Here is a 23,354-nt window from a genome sequence, read left to right as displayed (position 1 = left end):
GGCACAGCTCTGGCCATTGCGGCCATTTGGGGAGTGAACCAATGGAAGGAAGACCTTTTTCTCTGTCTCTCTCTCTCTCTCACTATGACTCTACCTGTCAAATAAAAAAAATGTAATTACTAAACAAATAGAGGAAAAAAGTGAAAGAATGAAAAAGAATCAAATCAAAAGAAGGCAAGAAAAAAGAATGAAAAATAAATGTATTTTAGGTAGGAAAAATAGAACATAATACAGTGATAAATTTCACCTTAAGATTTCAGTAATTACAGAAAAATACAGAGGCTGAATGCTTCAACTAAAAGAAATGTCACATTGAATTGAGAAATTCTTCATAATGTTTACAAAAGATGTATCTAATATTTAAGGATACAGAAAATTTGAAAAGACAAAGATATGCTATGCAGATTCCTTTTTTTTTTCAAGATTATTTATTTGAAAGGCAGAGCTACAGTGAGGCAGAGGCAGAGGCAAAGAGAAAGAGGTCATCCATTTGCTGGTTTACTCCCCAAATGTCCACAACGGCTGAAGCTGGGCCGATCCGAAGCTAGGAGCCAGGAGCCAGGAGCCAGGAGCCAGGAACAACTTCTGGGTTTCCCACGTGGGTGCAGAGGCCCAAGCACTTCGGCCATCTTCTATTGTTTTCCCAGGCCATAGCAGAGAGCTGGATCAGAAGTGGAGAAGCCGGGACTCAAACCAGTGCCCATATGGGATGCTGGCATTGCAGGTGGCAGCTTTACACACTATGCCACAGCACCGCCCCAGTGCAAATTCTTAGTAAAAGAATGCTGGTATATGTTTCTTAAAATAAAAATAAAGGCATTCTGAGAGATAAAGATGCTTCATAATGATAATAATATAATTAGTCAAGAATGTATAACTGTTGTAAATTTGTGTGCTTCTGAAACACATGGCCTAAAATAGAGGCAACAAAGAGTGACAGAATTTCAGTGAGAAATCTAGAGACTTACAGTTATGGTGCGGAATTTTAACACAGTTGGCTTTATGGATCAACAAATGGCTAAAGTTATAGAAGAGTTGAACAAAACAATAAATAAAATTGAACTCTCTTAATACAAGAACAAAGAATCCAACAAGCACAGAATTTTTAGTCTTTTTGAGTACACATGGAATGTTTATAAAACCATTGGCAAATGTCAAATTTTAAAGATGTCAATCACACAGAATATGTTCTCTAATGTAGTTAAACTAGAGAGAAACCATTTTAAATAAGTAGAATATTGAGGCAGGTGTTTGGACTATCTCTGAAGGGAGGAGAGAACTTCCACTTTGACTATGACCCTGTCGGAATAAGATCAAAGTCGGCGAACCCTAAAGGCTTCCATAGCCTCGGCAACTCATGACTAGAGCCTAGGGAGATTACTGACGCCATAAACAAGAGTGTCAAATTGTTAAATCAACAACAGGAGTCACTGTGTACTTACATCTCATGTGGGATCTGTCCTTAATGGGTTGTCCAGTGTGAAGTAATGCTATAACTAGTACTGAAACAGTATTTTTACACCTTGTGTTTCTGTGTGGATGCAAACTGATGAAATCTTTACTTAGTATATACTGAATTGATCTTCTGTATATAAAGATAATTGAAAATGAAAAAATACTTGGTGTTAAATTGGAAATTGCATAGAAAATTAATCAATTTTTAAAAAAATATCATGTAGGATCTCTGTCCTTAATGTGCTGTACATTGTGATTTAATGCTATAACTAGTACTCAAACAGTATTTTTCACTTTGTGTTGCTATGTGAGGGCAAACTGTTGAAATCTTTACTTAATATATACTAAACTGATCTTCTGTATATAAAGAGAATTGAAAATGAATCTTGATGTGAAGGGGAGGGTTGCGGGTGGGAGGGAAGTTATGGGGGGGAGGGAAGCCATTGTAATCCATAAGCTGTACTTTGGAAATTTATATTCATTAAATAAAAGTTAAAAAAAAAAAAAAGGACCAGTTGGGATACCCTAGTCCTAGATCAGGGTGCCTGGAATGAGTCCCAGCTGTATCTCCCCTTTCTGGCTTCCTACTAATGTGCACCCTGGCAAGTAGCAGGTGATGGCTCACCTATGTGGGTCTTTACCACCCGGGTGAGAAACCTGCATTGAGTTCCCAGCTCCTGGCTTCAGCCTGACCCATCCCTAGCCACTCCAGGCGTTTAGGAAGTGAAAGAATAAGACTCTCTCCTCTCTCTGTCTCTCTCTGTATCTATCTATGTTTATGTCTCTCTGTATCTATGTCTCTCTCTCTCTCTCTCAAATGAAAAAATTAAAAAGTCTTCAATTTTGGCCGGCGCCGCGGCTCACTAGGCTAATCCTCTGCCTTGCAGCGCCGGCACACCGGGTTCTAGTCCCGGTCGGGGCACCAGTCCTGTCCCGGTTGCCCCTCTTCCAGGCCAGCTCTCTGCTGTGGCCAGGGAGTGCAGTGGAGGATGGCCCAGGTGCTTGGGCCCTGCACCCCATGGGAGACCAGAAGCACCTGGCTCCTGCCATCGGATCAACGCGGTGCACCGGCAGCAGCACGCCTACCGCGGCGGCCATTGGAGGGTGAACCAACGGCAAAAAGGAAGACCTTTCTCTCTCTCTCTCTCTTTCACTGTCCACTCCGCCTGTCAAAAAAAAAAAAGTCTTCAATTTTAAAAACAAAATATCTAAAAATTTTTCATATATTTGAAAGTCAGGAGATATAATTTAAAATAACTCATGGGTAAAATAACAAGCCATAATTAAAATTAGAAAATATTTAAAACTGAATACTACATAGTGAACTTTGAAATGCAGTTAAAGTAGTATTTAGAAAGAAATTTATAGAGTTAAATGCACATATTAGAAAACTGGATCCAGCCACAAATTTTTAAAATACCTAACAACCAAATTAAGTGTATCCAGGAGCACAGGCTTCATTTAACATTAAATACCAATCACATTAACAGATTAAAAGAGGAACAACATATCTTCTCAGCAGATGAGGAAAAGAATGTGATAAAATGCAACAGCCACTTATTCTTAGTGAATTAGCAAAAGAGAAGGAGAATGCCTGCTGTGGCCACTCTTATTTGACATCACCCTGGAGGCCCAGCCAGGGCAGTAAGATAAATATAAGTGATAAAAGAATTAAAAAGGAAAAAATTCAGTCATTATTTGAAGATTACATGATTGTGCATGCAAAAAATTTTTTAAAAACCCAAATAATTAAACAAACTTAAGAAATGAGCTCAGGAAGTTAACAGGGTAAAACATAGTAAAAATAAGCATATAAAAATTCTTTATATCTGCAATGAATCACGTGAAAACAAAATAGCTACTAGGGCTAAATCAAGTCGAATATATGTAAGACTTAAATTGTAAAAATTATAAAACTATGAAAGTCATTAAAAAGGCAAGGCTAGATAAGTGGACATACTATACAAATTATTTTATCGACACAATTACAATGAAAATCTCAATAGATTGTTAACACATGGTGTATATGTGTGTGTGTGTGTGTGTTTGTATAAATTGATAAGCTAAGTCTAAAATGTATGTAAGGACTAAGAATAGTCACAGAACTCTTAAAATAATAATGTCAAAGAACTTGCTCCTTATGGCACTATGACATTCTAAAGCACTGTGTCTGAGATTGTTATTGCTCCAGAAATAACCAAATTGACCAAGGGAGCAGAACAGAGGTCCCAGAAACCTATGAAAAGGATGTAAAAAAACAAAAATGGTTCTATGACAACTTGGTATCTTATAAAATGAGTGACACTAGATGCCTACCTTGTATCACATTTTAAAAAGTCAGCTATAAATGGGCCAAAGATGTCAATATGAAAGGCAAAACCATATTTTAGAGTTATATTTATTTACGTTTATTTAATTTGAAAGGCAGAGTGAGAGAGAGAGGGAGGGTACCTCCATGTAGTAGTTCACTCCCCAAATGCCCGCAACAGCTAGGGAGGGGCTGGCAAAAGCCAGAGGCCAGAAATTCCATCCAAGTCTCCCACCAGAAGTGGAGCAGCCAGGACTCGAACTGTCACCCATATGGGATGGGCCACTTGCAGTGCCGGCTTTACCTGCTACGCCACAGTGCTGGCTCTGCTATGTCATTTTTAAGTATAAAATTAGGAATGGTGAGAAAAGCCTTTAAAATGAACAGGTGGCTACTCTACCTAAATGTACTCTAATCATTCCCTTAAATCCCAAATTCACATGAGTTTTCTTGCTTGGTAGACAATTCACAAGAGGGTGGGACACTGAGCAGCCATCTCTTTGAGCAGTTGTGTGATTTTGGCAGCTGCTTCTGCTCTCCACATTTCCCAAGGATTCTGCAGAGCCAAGAGTATCTGCCAAGAGGAATCAAAATGCTGCTGACGACCAGGAATTGGATTTGTTACAAGTGGAGGTGTTCCAGCTCTCTGAACTTGCCAACTCCATTGTTAGTGGCATGTGATAAATGGATTGAGTGCATCTGTCCTCGTGAGCTGATGAAGATCCAAATAGCTTTCTAAAAATGATGGGAAGCCAAGCTTCCCTGGCTAAGCCTTGGAGAGTGTGTATCAACCTACAACCAAACCCAAAAAACAAAGAAATAGATGTAAAGAGGCATTTTCCAGGGATTTCTTCTTTTCAAGGCAGAAGTAACAGCTCTTTCATTTGATTGGCTAGGACAGAAATACCATTCCAGGGCACAAGGAAGGATTCCAGGAAAATGACACCACTAAAACTAACATGTGTGTGGGCATTTGACCTAGTGGTCAACCTGCTTGTTAGGACATTCATATCCCATATCAGAGTGGTGGGTTTCAGCCTTGGCTCCACTTTTCTTCACATGGACTCCAGTTTCCTGCTAATGCCCCTGGGAGGCAGCAGGTGCTGGCTCCAGGGGTTGGATTCTTGCCACCTACATGGGAGACCTGAATTGCATTCCCTGCTCCCTGTTTTGACCTTGTCCAACCCCAACCATTGCAGGCATCTGGGGATTAAACCAGTGAATGGGAGTGCTCTTTCTGTGTATCTCTGTCTCTCTCTGTCTTTATCTATCTATTTTTTTCTTTTTTCTTTTCTTTTTTTTTGCCAGGCAGAGTTAGTGAGAGAGAGAGACAGAGAGAAAGGTCTTCCTTCCGTTGGTTCATTCCCCTAATGGCCACTAAGGCCGGCGCTACACCGATCCGAATCCAGGAGCCAGGTACTTCCTCCCAGTCTCCCATGTGGGTGCAGGGACCCAAGCACTTGGGCCATCCTCCACTGCCCTCCCAGGCCACAGCAGAGAGCTGGACTGGAAGAGGAGCAACCGGGACTAGTACCCGGCACCCCAACCGGAACTAGAACCCGGGGTGCTGGCGCCGCAGGCGGAGGATTAGCCAAGTGAGCCACGGCACCAGCCTTTATCTATCATCTTTATCTTTCTCTCCCTCTATTTCTCTGCTTCTCAAAACAAACAAAAAAATATGCTTAGAGAATCCACTTGAGGCTTCTTGATGATGATTGTTTATTGTTACAGTTTGGGGACTTACTTTTTTCTTTATTCTCCCCACCTCTAACTTGTAATGGATCATTTAAGGGAACGAACTCTGCACTTTCAGCTATTCAAAGAGGACCCAAAAAAATTACAACTGGTGCTTTAAAATGCTTCGGGGGAGAAAAATCAGACAAACAACATGCATAGTTTTTATAACATATAAAATAATCACTTGTAATTCCAGTGTACAGCTGTAAACACTTAATTTTGGTTATATCCTTCCATTTTTCTACTTACTTTGTGCTTATTTTATTATTATTTTATTTTATTTGAAAGGTAGAGTTACAGAGAGAGAGGGAGAGACATCCACTGGTTCATTCCCCAATGAAAATGGCTGCCACAGCTGGGGCTGGGCCAGGCCAAATACAGGAACCTGGAACTCTGTCCTGGTCTCCCATTTGGTTGCTGGGGCCAAGCACTTGGGCCACTTAACACTTTTGTCCCAGGTACATTAGTAGGGCACTGGATCGGAAGTGGAGCAGCCAGGACTCCAACCAGTGCCCATAGGGGATGTCAGCATTGCAGGCAGTGGATTAACCCACTATACCATAACGTCAGGCCCCTATTTTCTGCTTATTTTTATGTCTTAGTTGTCTCTACATAAAGACATGTATACAATTGTGTGCATGTGTGTGTGTGTGGGAGGGAGGAATATGCGTGTATACACAATTACTAAATACAGTGGTCTATTCTTGGTCCTTATCTTAAATGGCTTGCCGGCAGCACCTGGCACAAATGATCATCTTGCTCCTTGAGATTTTTTTTTCACTTAGATCCCGAGACCTCATACTGTCTGGAATTTTCCTTCTGCATCACTAATCCTTCCATCTCAGTCTCCTTTTCTGATTATCCTTTCCCAAAGTTCAACCTTTGGACTCCTTGGACCCACACTCCTGAGACTCTCTTCTACCTGCTGAGAACTTCCAAACACACATCTCCCGCACTGATTCTCTTCTGAACTCCAGACACATCTCTACCTCCATCTCCACTCAGAAGTCTAATGGGCATCTTCAAAGCGTCAGAATGCCCAAATCCTGGCAAGCCACTCCCCACTACCAAATGCTTTTTCATGCCATCCCATTAAATAATCGCTCTAAACTTCAGTCGCACAGGGCAGAATGTTGCTGCCATCTTGATTCTTCATTGTTTTTTCCCACACCACATCTCCATTGCATCAGCAGCCCTGTTTTTCACTGTCCCTTCTACTACCACTCTGCTCCAAATCACCATGATTTTTTGCCTGGATCACTACAACAGTCTCCAAAAAGAGTCTTTCCATTTTTGCCTTTGTCCATCCCAAGACTGAGTGATCTTTCTAAAACTACAATCAGATCATATCATTCTCCTTCTCAGAACATGGCAATGGCCTCCTGCTCACTCAGAGGAAAGCCAAAGTCCTTAAAATAGCCTATAAACAGTTTGTGTGCCTTAATTTTTTCATTTAGAAATAGAAACATAGGAGGCAACATAGTGGTGGTGAAGAGCATGTGGCAAGGGTCTGATTGTGTTCAAAGCCTGGCCCCAATGCTTAGCTGTGTTGACATTGGGCAACTTAACCTCTCAGTGTCCAAATTCCCTCATCTGTAAAGGAGGACAATTCCAACACTTATCTCATAGGGTTATTATGGGGCGGCATTATGGAGTAGTGGGTAAAGCTGCCGTTGGCAACACCAACATCCCAAATGGGCACCAATTTTTGTTCTGGCTATTCCAATTCCAATCCAGCTCCCTGCTAATAGTCTGGTAAAATTAGCAGAAGATGGCCTGAGTACTTGAGCCCCTGCTACCCATGTGGGAGACCTGGAAGAAGCTGCTGGCTCCTGTCTTCGGCCTGGCCCACCACTCGCTGTTGCAGCCAACTGGGGAGTGAACCAGCAGATGGAAGATCTTTCTCTCTCTCTGTGTGTCTCCCTCTTTGTCTTTGTAACTCTGACTTTTAAATAAATCTTTTTAACATGTAGGATTGTCACAGGGATTAATGAATTAATATTTGTGATGTGCTTTACAGTAGTGCTGACATGTAGTGAATATCATAATCGTTGAAAGATTTTAGGGGCCAGCACTGTGGCATAGTGGGTAAAGCCTCCACCTGTAGTGCCGGCATCCCATATTGGCGCCAGTTCAAGTCCCAGCTGCTCCACTTCTGATCCAGCACCCTACTAATGTGCCTGGGACAAAAGTGTTAAATGGCCCAAGTGCTTGAGCCCCTGCACTCACATGGGAAACCCAGAAGATGCTCCTGGCTCCTGGCTTCGGATTGGTGCAGCTCCAACAATCTCCAATAGTGCAGACATCTGGGGAGTGAACCAGCAGGGAAGACATTTCTCTCTCTCTCTCTCTCGCTCTCTCGCTCTATCTCTCTAACTCTGCCTTTCAAATAAAATAAATAAATCTTTAAAAAAAAAAAGAAAGATTTTAAATTGACACTTTGTGCTATTAGCAAACTATTTTATCATAGTCTATATGGGCAGAAAACACACACACACACACACACATGAAATGGACATTTGGCTTAAATGTCAAGTTCAACAATTATGTAGCTGCTAGGAACTCCTTTGAGGATGTGAGGGGAGAAATAATACAATCATGCCTGTACATTAGGAATAAGACACCACTTAATGAATTATTTTTTAGTTAAATTATGAATGACAAACATATTGTTTCACAGTATTTACAAAAGAGTGTGTGAATGAACTGTGCCCTCCTAAAAGATTATAGTAATTCTTGTCCAATAACACTTTTCCTCACTTTTTGTTTTATTTTAAAAGAAAATTGGCCCTGAAACACCATCCAGACAAGAATCCAGATGATCCCATTGCTGCTGAAAAGTTTAAAGAAATCAACAACGCCCACACAATACTGACAGACATGTCAAAGAAGAACATATATGACAAGTATGGATCACTGGGCCTCTATGTGGCTGAGCAATTTGGAGAAGAAAATGTGAACACCTACTTTATGCTCTCAAGCTGGTGGGCAAAGGTGAATCAGAATTTTTTTCTTCCTTCAAGACAATTTCCAGGAAGACCATGATAGTCACTCTTTTAGACTCCATCTCAAAGAAAGTTAAACTTTACTGCTATTAAAATCTTGTCATAGAGAAGATTCACTTCCACTGTGAGCTATTATTTGGGGATCATTTTTGCATTAGCTCATCAATTAATTATGAAATCCAGCATGACTTAAAATACTTCTAGACATTAATTATATTTGAATTTGGAGCTTCAGGTTAATTCTGACTGCACTCCCTCCCCCCATAATGACTAATTAACAACTGACTCATTGCTCAAAACCAAAAATAATTTATTAGTGTGACAACTGTTTAATAAAAGATTATAGGACAAATTTAGCCCCGTCCTTTACTATCTATAGCAGAGGGTACGGCAGCAAACACAATACTTGGAAGAGTGAGTGGCAATTATGTCATAGGCTCACATGGAGCCCACTGGGGTAGTGGAGAAGGAAATGAGGGAGGAAGGTGAGAATTAAGTAGAGGACAGGAACTTGGAGAGGCTGATAGAGGAAGGAGGAGAACTGGCCATGTGGTCAAGGAAAAGATAACACTTTAGAGGCCTCCATGCAATCTATTAATTTTCACACAATACATTTTGTTTGGTTTCTCAGGAATGCCTAATATATTTATGTCTGGTGCCAGTTTTATATTTGTTTAAATTTTAATATTCTTAGCTTCTGATTAAATCACACTTGGACATAGATCAGGCATGCAGCCTATTAACTTTTTTTAAAAATTCAATTATTTATTTGAAAGGCAGAGTTACAGAGAGAGAAAGGTTCACTCCCCACAAGGCTGCAACGGCTGTGGAAGCCAAGATCCCAGAGCTTCTTCCAGGTCTCCCACATGGGTGGCAGGAGCCCAAGCACTTAGGCCATCTTCTTCTGCTTTCCCAGGTGCATTAGCAGGGAGCTGAATCAGAAGTGGAGCAGCCAGGACTCGAACCAGTGCCCATATGGGATGCTTTTATTACAGGTGGCCACTTAACCTACTAGGCCACAGCACCAGGCCCTCTATTAACATATTTTGTGGGCAGTTCACATGAATATGAGTTGTGATTAATAACAATAATTAAAAAAAAACAAATCTCTGGGGCCAGTGTTGCAGCACGGTGGGTAAAGCTGCTGCCTGTGATGCTAACTTCTCATATGGGCACCTGTTCATTTCCCAGCTGTTTCCCTTCAGTTCCCAGAATTCTTTTTGGAGGGATATCTGGGATTCCCACTGAAATTTCTTTGTCTGTTGAAAACTTGATGGATTTGGAACTTAGAGAGAAATGTACATACTGACAACATCACCTATAATAGATTAGCGTTCCAACAATAAAATATAGGGGTTTTTTTGTGGGCGTACAGGGGAACCTAACCTCTAGGAACATCTGCAGTTCTAAATAATTACACACGTGTACTTGATTACATCCTGGGGCCTGTCTGAATAAAAATGACAACTTCCTTGCTCAGGAAGTAGACTAACTTGCCCAAAATTCATGTAGACAATAGATTCTGTCCAGTAGTGTAAGAGATACACAAAATAATTATTGTTGTGGCTCTTTAAAAATAAGCCCACAGGGCCTAGCATAGTGGGGTTGTGGGTTAAGCGGCCACTTGAGACACTGGAATATTGTATGGGTGCAGGTTTGAATCCCGGCTTTTTTTTTTTTTTTTTTTTTGACAGGCAGAGTGGACAGTGAGAGAGAGAGAGAGAGACAGAGAGAAAGGTCTTCCTTTGCCGTTGGTTCACCCTCTAATGGCCGCCGCGGTAGCGCGCTGTGGCCAGCGCACCGCGCTGTTGCGATGGCAGGAGCCAGGTGCTTCTCCTGGTCTCCCATGGGGTGCAGAGCCCAAACACTTGGGCCATCCTCCACTGCACTCCCTGGCCACAGCAGAGAGCTGGCCTGGAAGAGGGGCAACCGGGACAGGATCGGTGCCCCGACCGGGACTAGAACCTGGTGTGCCGGCGCCGCAAGGCGGAGGATTAGCCTGTTGAGCCACGGCGCCAGCCGAATCCCGGCTTTTTTAGTGAGCAAACTTTTTATATGTTTGTGGGGAAATCCTAATGTTATTTACTAGGAGAAACAAGTCCTATTTATTAACTGTGTACTCATTAATTCCATGCACATTTATTATTTATTAAGTGTCTACCAGATACTGACTCTTTAGGTAAGAAGGGTTGAAAGATGACTAACATACAGTCCCAGACTTCAATAAGCTCCAAGTCTAGTATAATCAGACAGAACTACAAAAAAAAAGTCAACAGAAAGAACATCAAGGGGGTGGACATTTGGCACAGTGGTTAAGTACCACTTGGGATGTGGAGTGCCTGGTTCAGGTCCCAGCTCCACTTCCTGTTCTAGCCTGCTACTAATGCACACCCTGGGAGGCAACAGGTGATGGCTCATGTGTTTGGGTCCCTGACACCCACATGAGAGATCTGGCTCCTTGTTCTAGCCTGAGCCAACTTCAGCTGTCGTAGGCTTCTGAGAGGATAAGCCAGCACATGGGGAGATATTCTCCTCTCTTTCCCTCTCTTTCTTTTAAATAAAAAATAAATGTAAACAATTTTTAAGTGCATCAAGGTGAAAATATATGTGAAGTAAAACTGGGGCACAAAGAAGGGAGTGATTGTTCTTGGGGTGAGATGAGGAAAGACATCAGAAAAGGGACCTTTGAGATGAGTCTTAGGCACCAGGTAGGTATTTGTTAGGTGACTGGGGAACATGAGGACAATGTCTGAACGGGTGAATCCACAGTGAGAGCCATGCAGCCAGGCAAGAGCAGGGCTGAGCAGGTGCAGGGGAGGGCCAGCAGTGATCGGCCAGAACACCATCATGTTAAGGAGATCAGCTGTATCTGAGATCCAGGAGCTGCAATGTGGCTTCAAGAGAACATGTATTCAGGGAAGTTCACTCTAGCAGCAAAGGGCAGGAAGGCAAAAGAGGAAGCAGGGAGCCCAGAGGGGAGACTGCAGCCAAGTCCAGATCAGAGACAATAAGAATCTGCTCTAAAGCTTGACTGGCTTGGTCAGAGATGAGGGAGAAGAAGAGGCATGAGCTCCTGAGGAGAGAGACCCTATAGGACTTGTTGCCTAGCAGGAACGTACAGGCAGACAGAGAGCTATCATATAGCTCTTCTCTGGCAAGAGAGATTCAGCTCTCTTGGGCAGCATGGTTCAGCTAGCTTGTTTGACCTGTGAAGGTTTTGTTTGTTGGTTTGTTTGGTATTTGTTTTGCTTTGCTGTGCTCTTAATAATGGTCACAATAGCTTAAGAATAAAGGAGAAAATGTCATACTCCATTATTCTGCATGCAAGTCAGTTCTTCTGTGTCTTAACTTGTTAAGCAAAATTTTATATCAGGGAATTAGCTTCCAAGGACTCTACAAAGAGAGCTTTTACAGGGAGTAAGGATTGGCAGAGTGGATGTGGGATGAGTTGGGACTGCTTCAGGTCTCTGAGGCCACCAGGTACAGACTTTTTTCTGGGGTTCTTTCCCCAGTTTGCCACTCCTCACCCCTGTTTGGCTTGGCTTCTATTTCCCCCAGGCCCTGTTCATCATCCTTGGCCTCCTGACCGGCTGCTATTTTTGCTGCTGTCTGTGCTGCTGCTGCAAATGCTGCTGTGGACACTGCCAGCCCAAATCATCGATGCCTCCAGCAGACGACTTCTATATGTCCACAGAGGATCTCGAGATGCAGATCCGCATAGATGCAGAAAAAGGTAGCATCAGATGGGTGCAGAGGGGTAGCAGGTGTCCCTCATCAGCTCAACTAAGCACCAGGTTTTACTGAAGTGAGTGAGAGAGAGACAACCACCAGATGTGGTGAATACTACAGACTGTCAGCTTGGGTGCATCTTTTGGGGGATATTAAAGGACATTTCCATTACTAAGCATACAGAAAAGGCGAATCTGACTCCAACAGGAAGAAATCTTGTAACGTGGGGAAGGTGAAACTCAGTGAGCACAATTCGCAGTCTCATTACAAAAGAGTGAATTCTGGGTTCAGGGAGGTTTGAGCCTGAGGTACCAGGCCAGGAAAATCCAAGGCAAATATTTCTCCAGCAAAGTCCACTGTAGCCTGTGCAGTTAGGATCTCTATTAAAACAGAAGGGAGTGAACATTAGGAAAAGTCATCAACTCCTGACTTTTCCTCCTTTTGATGACTTGTAAAAGGTTTGAGGTAGAGCTAGGGGAAACCACTCTTCTCCTGGAATGTAGTTTCTTTCTAAGTACACACAGTCAGCATTAGCCCCAAACCAAAAACAAGAATGGGACTGTTTGCTTTGCTAAGCCACCTCCACATGTCTGTCTATACTTGCATGCATATATCATCATAGTCTATTACTTGATTCTCCAAGGAAAAAGTATACAGGAAAATAAGATCTCAGAGAACCCACAGCACCAGAAATACTTCATGTTCTTTGGGAAATGCCTTTGTTAAACAAGCAGGGGTCAAATTGGCCATTGTCCTGCTTAGCCTTGCAGCCATAATCCTATTGTCGTGTTCTCCTGTAAAACACATCATTATTCTTGATTACAGAATTTACCACTAAATGCAAAAAACCCTAGACAGCTAAATAAGAGAACAACTTTGTCATGTGAATAGTGGTGCACTGTTATTAGAACTGCTGACATTAAGAATCGTGCACTTCTCTGCACTATACCACACTCTGATTCTTTCGGTCACACTGAGACAGAAATTCCTGGACATCCAGCATCAGAGGCTGTTTAAAGGCTTCCATGTAACTTTTATTCCTGATAAAATGCAATGCTGAGTAATATCCAGTTTCAGCCAGCCTGACTCCAGTCTGGAGGAAGGAGTCCTCCAGTCACGTGGGCCTTCTGACTCCCAGAGTCTGAGAACTGAGGGCTCAAAGACATTAGGACTATGTCTGCACATTGTAACCTCCTGGTATGGTGGTGGCCAGTCCTGCAGCCAGAGGGGATGTCCTGACTATCTTTCATGACTGCTCTTGGAGCCAAATTGTGGGCCCACAGTGAAAGACAATTAAACTTTTCTTTTTTATTTGGGGTATAAAAGGACAAATTATGCCTTTAATAGGGGCATACATAGCAAAAAGATAAAGTAAGCAGGATTGCTGATAAATGGGTGGTATTTGCATCGATATTCCTTTTCTTTAGGGAAGAGCCAGCAACCTTGGCACAGCTTGATTACAAGTAATGATCCCCATGCATTGATCCCTTATGCTCTTGTGAGGAGGAGATAAACTGTCAAGACTTTGTCGGGAGCTTCTGGCCACACTGACCGTAGGATCTCCCATAACATCCATCAATCCAACGCAGTACTCAGTCAAACACAGGACAACCAGACAGGAAAGGATAGCCATCATCATCCACTGGTCAGAGTTAACTTTTCCTTTTAGCGGAAAATCCAAAACTAGGTGAACTGAACATAAATATCCCAAATCCAGTTTCCCACACTTGTCTGAAAAGCTTCACAGTCTTTCCTCTTTTGAATGAGATAAAAGCTGCACTAGGTCATTTCAGTAGACCTCCTTTTTAGAAGATTTCTTTTCTGGAACAGAAATTCATACCAGGTGCCAGATTCCACCCAGAGTTCCTCCCTGCTGGGTGATTGGTGATGAATCTGAGTGTCTTTCACTGTTCTTAGTTCTGACACCCCAGAACTACCAATTCCATCACAGAGGTCAGATTTTGGATGAAGTAAACTACGATTCTATTTGCCCGTGTTATTAAGAATCCCTAACCAAAAGGAAAGGCTTTTTCTTAATTCTAAATATTTAAAAGTTCCTGTGTAACCAGGGTGGTCCTGGTTTTGTGGAGCCTGAAACAATTTGGGAATCCTCTTTAAGAAAAACAACATAAAATTTGAAAAGAAAGTGAATATTTAGAATGAGAAAAAGGAATCATAACAAATTTCAAAGTTTAAAACCTGATAGGGGCCGGTGTTGTGGTGTAATGTGTTAAGCAGCTGTCTGCAGCACCAGCATCCCAAATGGGGGCTGGTTCGGTGCAAGTCCCAGATGCATCACTTCCAATCCAGCTCCCTGCTAATGCACCTGGGAGGAAATTCTGAGCTGCTGGCTTCGATGTGGGCCAGCCCTGGCCATTGCAGCCATTTGAACCAGCAAATAGAAGATTTCTCTATCTCTCCTTCTTTCCCTCTGTAACTGTGCCTTTCAAATAAATAAAATAAATCTTTAAAAAACAAAACTGACAAATAGAGCCTGTCAAATTGGCCTAGCAAGTTAAGCCACCACCTGTGAAGCCAGCATCCCATGTGGGCGCTGGTTCAAGTCCCAGCTGCTCTACTTCTGATCCTGCTCTCTGCTAATGTGCCTGGGAAAGCAATGGGAGATGGCCCATGTGCTTGGGCCCCTGCACTCATGTGGGAGAATCAGAGGAAGCTCCAGGCTACTGGTTTCGGACTAGCCCAGCTCTAGCCATGCAGCCAATTGGGGAATGAGTCAGTGCTTCGAAGATCTCTTTTTCCGTGTCTCTCCTGCTCTCTGTAACTCTGCCCAAATAAGTAAATAAATCTTTTTTAAAAAGATGAGAAATACCATAAATATCACAAAATCTGGAAAAACAGTAATTAGTTAATTACATGTCTGGCACAACTGTATAGTACTTTCTTCTAATGCTCTGTGACTGAATATTCATTGCTTACCTCTTCCAATAATAATAATAATAATAATAACAATCTTTCTTTCTAGAAAGATAGAAAACAATCATGCTTTTCCTTTAGTTTATTGTGGGTGATCCTGTGCCTGGCTGGAAGGCTGCCTGCCTGGCCTATGCAGGAGGTCAAGAGGGCAGGGCACACCATGCCCAGGGAAAAACCCTGGTTGAGGACTCAGCACACTGAGACTCACGTATGACCTGACTGTTGGTAGGTGGCAGGGGCCCCAAGCATATTTCCCCCACCCCCACTTCCTGTTGAGGGGCCTTGTAATTGTCAGCTAGATAAACAGCTCCTGGATGTGGCCCAGACCCATAAGACCACTTGGAAGGCTATGTAGGCTATGGGCTATGTGACCTTCAAGCTGATTGGAGAAGCATAGCGGCATCAGCATCGGTTTATCCTATAGAATTAGTGTTAACTACCCTGAGCTAGCTACTCCCCTTTGCCCGCCCTATAAAAGCCTGTGCCTAACTGCTAATTAACATTCACCGAAACTGTCTCCAGGGCTTCTTGCCAAAGAATGCTGTCGCCCACCATCCCAACAGTGTGAGCCTCACAGGGCGAGCCCACAGTATATGTGATTAGAAATTTTTATTATGGGCAAATTAGAAAGTTTCCTTCAGTTTTACAACTCATTGATAATGTCATTGATAATTTTTAAGGATTGTTGTTAAATTAAGGAAACTATTGTTGATTTAATATACTTGGCAACTTCAAAAGTTTGTGAAATAACTGAGTGAAAAGATCAACTTATTTAGTGTGGAAAAAATCTGAAATCCATGCACAGTTTTTTCACAATGTGCATTTTCTGTGAACATTTTGAATATCCCAAGATCTGGAAGAACTTTCCACAATCCATTTTTTACTATATTTCATACCTTATTGCTTCTCCTTAGGACCCCTCCAGAGTCAGAGTCCATTGGACACATTCATATTGGTGATACCACCTCTGGTCTGGATCTTCATGTCCTCTCAGCAAGTGAATTGGCATAGTTAGCTATAGGATGTTCCTAAGGCCATTCTGTATACCCACATGACTAATAATAATCATAATAGTTGCTCTGCGAACCATAAAAACATATCCCCTAACTCAAACACAATCTGTCACCAACTCTATTGCCTCTTTCTTTATTCAAGAGGCAGAAAGAGACAGAGAGTTTCTTTTTTTTTTTTTTTTTTTTTTTGACAGGCAGAGTTAGAGAGAGAGAGAACGACAGAGAGAAAGGTCTTCCTTTTCTGTTGGTTCACCCCCTAAATTGCCGCTGGCGATCTGAAGCCGGGAGCCAGGTGCTTCCTCCTGGTCTCCCATGTGGGTGCAGGGTCCAAGCACTTGGGCCATCCTCCACTGCCTTCCTGGGCCACAGCAGAGAGCTGGACACAGAAGAGGAGCAACCGGGACAGAATCCAGTGCCACAACCAGGACTAGAACCCAGGGTGCTGGCGCAGGATTAGCCAAGTGAGCGCGGCGCCGGCCAAGACAGAGAGTTTCTAACTACTAATTCACACCCCTCCCCACCCCTGCCAAATTTCCCCAACTGGTAGGGCTGATATCCAGAAATGTAATCTAGATATTGCACATGAGTGGTAGGCATCCAATAGCTTGAGTCATCATCACTATCTCCCAAGGTCTACATTTCCAGGAAGCTGGAATGAGAAGCTAGAGCTGGGAATTAAACCCAGGCCAGGCATTCTGATGTGGGACACAGGCATCTTAACTGCTAGGCAAAACTCCCACTACTCCATTACCTCTTAGCTGAACCCTCAAAACATCCATAGCTCTCTGTTGCCACTCATCTAGAAAAGAAATATGTTGCAGGGAAATCCAATGTGGAGAGAGATTTTTATTTTTCAGCTTGTGGCCAAGATATCTTATTTTGTCAAGCTACAAAAAATGTGGAACACATTGTTAGTGCCCCAACAGATCTGTGCAGGTGAGAGTTCCTGAAGCTTAAATTGCACACACTGTACAATAGGTCTTAACCCCTTCTTTAGTCTGACATTTAATTATGAGAATCTATGCTTTATTTGAAGTTAATTGTTTTGGTTGTAGATTTATTCTCCACTCATTCAGACTTAATATAGTAAAATTAATGCAATTTAAGGCTGGTAAGTATGAAAAAGAATATTCTTTCTGAAGACTATGCTTTCTGGACAATGGTCAAATAAATTGACAATGGCCTAATCCAATCTGTAAAAGAAAAAAACCCACTTGAAAGTTATTTTAAGAAATATACTTGAATGAAAGACACTTCTAGTTACTCAGATATCAAATTACTGCTATGATAAATAATAAGCAGGTTTGAGGCTATCAGAAGCACTGGTAGTACATTAGGGCTTTCAGACGTTTCTTTTAGTGAAAGTGAATTTAAAAATGGCAAACAGATTCTCACTAAAGGAATTTTTAATTCTGATATTGACTCTAATCATAAAATTGTAAGTTTTAGAGTTGGAAGTAATCTGAGGAGTCCATTCCATTCCAATCTGTATACCTTCTGTTTCGTTTTCTTGCCTTATTGCACTGAGAATATTTCCCTATATGGATTATAAATCTGAATTTCAAGCTTAATGACTCTTGTCAATAAAAATTTTCCTTGAAGGAACTATTATCTACCTTTACATTTATTTTAAAATCTACATTAGATAAGGATGCTTAAGATAACAGGGAGCCGATAGTCATTGGCAAGAAATAGGGGGAAAATGCCTGCTTCTAGGGAAGAGGAAGCTAATTGAGATGAAACAGCGTGGAGTGAGGAAGAGTGGGTGGAGCCAGAGCTTTATGTGAATTTTCCATCCTGGCAAAACAAGCCAAAATTACTAGAGCTAAATTCATTTTGTTTCTTCCAAGCGTAAGGCAATGGAATGAAATCCAGCCATAACTCCCACCTATAAACCTTAAAAATGTTTTGTGGAGTCACAAATCCCCTTGCACCTCACCTTGTTTTCGAAGGAAGAGAAATAATATATCTGGAGGAGGGAATTTTATGGTGTTGACCTTGGATCTAAAAATGTGAGAGTCAATGCACAGAAAAATCTATTGATTGCTTAACTGCTCCTGCCACTCACCTGGAAAAAACCCAAATAAGTTCACAACCACTGAGCTAAAGAGGCCATATGGCTCTTGCTCTTGGCCAAGTTGCAGAGACATTTATAACATGTTTGCTGTTGAGCATTCAACACCTCTTACTCCCCAAGAAAAAGGCAAGAAGGAAGACTAAATTCAACCTTTCTCTTTTGCCAACCTCTACTCAATCTCCTTTCCAACCCTGTCCTCCAATTAAAATGAGTCAATTTCTAAAAATAATACTTGAAAAATAATTCCTGCAGCTAGTCTACAGCCCTTTGCTTCTTCTATATATGAAGATATCAAGCAAGCATCATCAAATCCCCAGGCCAGGACAGTAGGACAGATGAGTCAGCTCAGAATGCTCCCCAAATAAGCAGCTCAAAGTGGATCCGAAGTTTCTTTGGTTTTTGGCTGCCGGTGTTCAGTGAAGAAATTTACTAGGCAGGTCTGTTGAGACAGTATGTCAACAACAAACATTGATTGAACACTTAATATTTGCCTGACACTATGCTGAGGGCTAAAGAAAAGAAGGATGGCTCTGGTATCTTTGGATCTTACAATCTAGCAGCAGACACAGGGACACAAATAGTAAACAAATAATCAATCAAAGAACTAGTTAATTTACAAAATAATAAGTCTGACAAAGAAGCAGCACAGGGGTTGGCAAAGTGAACACTAGGAGGCCTGACGTGGATGCAAGTGAAAAATAAATCTTTTATTTGTTTTATTTATTTATCTTCTTATTTATTGGTGGAGGGAGAGAAGAGAGAGAAAGAAACATATGATCCCATCTGCTGTATTGGTTTTAAATTTGTACTCCACTAATTCAGAAGGTATACAGATTGAGATGAAACAGGGTGGAGTGAGGAAGAGTGGGTGGAGCCAGAGCTTTATGTGAATGTAAGCTTGGTATAATAAATTTAATGCAACCTAAGGCTGCTGAGGATGAAAAATGCCAAATGCCCACAATAGCCAGGGCTGCACCAGCACCAAAGCCAGGATATAGGTGTTCAATCAGGGTCTCCCTTGTGGGTGGCAGGAACCCAACTATTTGAGCAATCCACTGCCTTCCAGGGTTTGCACTGGTGGGGAGCTACAGTCAGGAGCCAGAACAAGGTAATGAATATGGGCACTCTGATGTGAGATGTGGTATCAGGGCTGCTAGGATAAGGGCCCACTCCTGTTATTGTTTTTGTTAAATATTAAATAGATACGAATATTATGACCTGACTTTCTACATCTTACCATTACTGTTAGAATTGTTTGCTTTCCCCTCCTCAGAAGTAATCATGTTAAATCATCTGTAATTATTTCTTTTTATTATTTATAGTATTACAAAAACATATATTTATTCCAAATTTAATATTACTGGCTTTGTACAACTTGATTTTTTTCATTCAATATTGTATTTCTGAGATTCATCCACATTGTGGCTGGCATTTATTTTCATTGTTGTATAATATTCTGTGATAACATCCCATCATTTACTTATTTGTTCTACTACCGACCAATATTTGAGCAGTTTTCACTGTTTGCCATTGCAAACAGAGCTGCTATGAATGTTCTTTTACTTGTCTCTTAGTGCATGAGTGCAAGAATTTCTCTAAGTATGTACACAGGGGTAGGATTCCTTAGTTAAAGGAATCTTTGACATCTACAGTTTATTACATAATACCGAGTAGGTCTGTAAAATTATTGCAGCTACATTCTCACTACAATTAATGATCATTCTTCTTGTTCCACATGCTTGGTGACACTTGGCATCACCAGACTGCAGATGTGGGCCAATCTAGTAGGTGGAAAATAATATACAACTGTGGTCCTAGCTTTCCTCTCCTTGGTTACTAATAAGGTTGGATGTCTTTTCGTGGGTTTATTGGTCATTTGGGTTTCTTCCTCTATGAAATGTCAATTGAATTTTTTGCACATTTTTAATTTTATCAATTGTCTTTCCCTATTGTTTTTGAAAATATTCTGGATATTAATTCTTTATCATTTAAGTTTATTTCAAATGCATTTTTCCAGTCTGCAACTTGGTATTTCATTTTTTTATGGAGTCTTCTGATGAATCAAAGTCCTTAATTTTAATGTGTTCAAATTTGCAATCTTGTCTTTATGTGTAGTGATTTTTGTGTTTTAAGAAAGCTTTCCGCATCTCAAAGACACAGTGGTGTTCTCCCTCATGGTGGTCTTAGAGTTTTATAATTTTGCTTTTCACATGCAAGTGTTTTGCCATCTGCAGTTGATTTTTACATGTGAAGTGATGTAGGGTTCTTATTTCAATTTTTTTTTTCAGATAAAAAACCAATTCTCTCAGCACAATGATTTCCAATCTTTATTTTGATACAGTCTCATATTCAATATATATATATATATAATAGTATCTGGGCTTTCTCTTAGATGTTTATTTATGTATTTATTCAATTTATCTAAAAGAAAGAGAAAGAGCGAGAGACAGGGAGAGAGAAGGATAAAGAGAGATCTTTCATCTTCAGGTTCACTCCCCCAAATGCCCTGCAACAGCCAGGGCTGGGCCAACCTTTAGCCAGCCAGGAATCTGAAAGTCTGGGTCTTCCTCTGAGTGGCAGGTACCCAAGTGCTTGGGTTATTACCTCCCGCTTCCCAGCACAGTAGCAGAAAGCTGGTATAGGAAGCTGCCCCATTTCTGGGTTTTCTGTTCTGGTCCCTTGCTCATTCTGTCCATCTGTATGCGGCAGCACATTCATTTATAAAAATTCTGGTATCTAGGCCGGCGCCATGGCTCAACAGGCTAATCCTCCGCCTTGCGGCGCCGGCACACCGGGTTCTAGTCCCGGTCAGGGCACCGGATTCTGTCCCGGTTGCCCCTCTTCCAGGCCAGCTCTCTGCTGTGGCCAGGGAGTGCAGTGGCACCCCATGGGAGACCAGGAGAAGCACCTGGCTCCTGCCTTTGGATCAGCGCGGTGCGCCGGCCACAGTGGGCCGGCCGCGGCGGCCATTGGAGGGTGAACCAACGGCAAAAGGAAGACCTTTCTCTCTGTCTCTCTCTCTCTCTGTCCACTCTGCCTGTCCAAAAAAAAAAAAAAAAAAAAAAAATTCTGGTATCTGCTGAGGCAAGCCCTCCTAAACATCTTTGGTCTCCTGCTTTCCTATTTAAATTTCACAATCAGCTTTGTCAAGTTCTTGAACAAATTTCTTTAAGCAAAATCTTTTTGGATTTTGGTAAGAATAGCTGTGACTCCACAGATCAGTTAAGAAGAACTATTAATATTTGATATATCCATTTATTTGTCATTTATTTTGTTTTTTACTATAGTTCCTATATAATATGTTTTATTTCCTGAATACTTTATTATATATAAACATATATGTATATATATATAAACTGATGTCTTTCATCAATTTTAGAAAGTTTACAACCATTAAACCAATTGGTATCTTTTATCCATTTTATAAAATTCATTAACATCAAACCTTCAAATATTGCCTCTCTTCTTTTTTCATTTCTTTCTGAAAGTCATGTGAGTTATGTTAGACATTATCACTCTATCCTTCATGTCTCTTAACCTCTTTAATATTTTCTCTTTGTCTCTATTACATTCTGGATAATCTCTTCAGATCTGTCTTCTACTTCACTAACTATTGAACTGTTAAATCTATTCATCATTTTTTTAAAGAAATTGCTGATGTTTTAACTTCTGAAAGTTCTTTTTTATTTATTCCAAAATTTATTTGGTAACTTTCAAAACATGTAATTCTTTTGTGTTCTGTGTCTGAGAAGTGCAGTATTTGAAGTCTTTCTAGCTATAATTTTGCCTCCTGTTTCTACTGGCTCTCACTCAGTGTGCATTATTTCTATATGTAAACTCTCTCTCTCTCTCTCTCTCTCTCCACTTTCTTCTTTAGTTTTTACTATGAACCCATGTTTCTTGTAATTTTATAGTGATTTTTTGAGACCTGATTAAAGATTAGGTCTTGCTAGGTGCCGAGAGCACATGTTGCACTGGACCACCTTATTTACTTGAAAGGTGGAATTACAGAGAGGCAGAGGCAGAGAGAGAGAGAGAGAGAGAGAGAGAGATCTTACATCCACTGGTTCACTCCCCAGATGGCTGCTATGGCTGGAGCTGGGCCATTGAGAAGCCAGGAGCTTCTTCCAGGTTTCCCATTGTGGGTGCAGGGGCCCAAGGACTTGCGCCATCTTCCCCTGCTTTCCCAAGTACATTAGCACAGAGCTGGATCAGAAGTGGAGAAGCTGAGACTCAAACTGGTATCCATATGGGATGCCAGCATTGTAGGCTACACCACAGCACCAGCCCCATGACTGGACCACTTTAAACTACATTATCACCTTAGAACATACAGGTATTGCAAACTTGCTCTGCCAACTTGTGTGCTTGTCAACTTACCATTAAACATATTTCGGGTAGCTCCCTCAACTGGGAACCAAAATTCAAAGCTAACAAGTTTCCTTGAAAATTTAGGAGTAGAGTGATTTAGAGAGAGCATAACCATATTGGGCACTAGCTTTAAGTTGACAGCTTCCTATTGGGCTCTCCAACTAAGCAAACCCTAGATTTTGACTCTGCTCCAGTGAGGGCCATATATGCAGCTGAATACCACAGAACTCTAGGGGGTAGCTGTCACATATATTTTTCATATAGATGCATACATTGAAAGCCATCCCATGGAGCTGTGCAGTGACCAACTGCACAAGCATGTGAGATAGCCCTGTCCCCATCCCCAAAAGATGCTGAACACTTGCTCAAGTACACTAGGTTCAGCAACTATCCTGAAGGTGAAAGCTGGGTTTAGTGCTTCGGTCTAAAAATTCTGTAACTGATAGAAGTTGAATGAAGAGTAATGGTATAGTGTTTCCTTCCTTTTGAAGTCCTTGAAAGAGTAGCTGTCTTAATATATTTGAATTCATTTTGCAAACTCATTTCAACAAAAATAACTATCATTTGCCCCATTAAAAGGACTGTCGTGTGATAAGATTATGTTCATTGTTTTGCTTTCCTTATTTTTAGATATGGACTTTCCAGTTGTTCTCCAGCCCACAAACGCAAATGAAAAAACACAGCTAATCAAAGAAGGACCTCGAAGCTACTGCACAGACTCTTGA

At 41.4% G+C, this 23,354-nt stretch overlaps 1 protein-coding gene across 1 annotated transcript in view; it reads left to right on the top strand.

The window, feature by feature from the left end:
* The window catches only part of DNAJC5B (DnaJ heat shock protein family (Hsp40) member C5 beta), a 41,969-nt gene extending 18,615 nt beyond the window's left edge, over window positions 1–23,354 (top strand). Inside the window, exons 2-4 of the mRNA XM_062189566.1 lie at window positions 8,281–8,494; window positions 12,064–12,238; window positions 23,260–23,354. Of these exons, the coding sequence (XP_062045550.1) occupies window positions 8,281–8,494; window positions 12,064–12,238; window positions 23,260–23,354 (484 nt within the window). The remainder of the gene's footprint in view (window positions 1–8,280; window positions 8,495–12,063; window positions 12,239–23,259) is intronic.

Source organism: Lepus europaeus, chromosome 4 (genome assembly GCF_033115175.1).
Source record: "Lepus europaeus isolate LE1 chromosome 4, mLepTim1.pri, whole genome shotgun sequence".
Lineage (NCBI taxonomy): Eukaryota > Metazoa > Chordata > Mammalia > Lagomorpha > Leporidae > Lepus > Lepus europaeus.
Note: the sequence above shows the minus strand (reverse complement) of the source record. Positions and strands in the feature narration are given on the sequence as shown.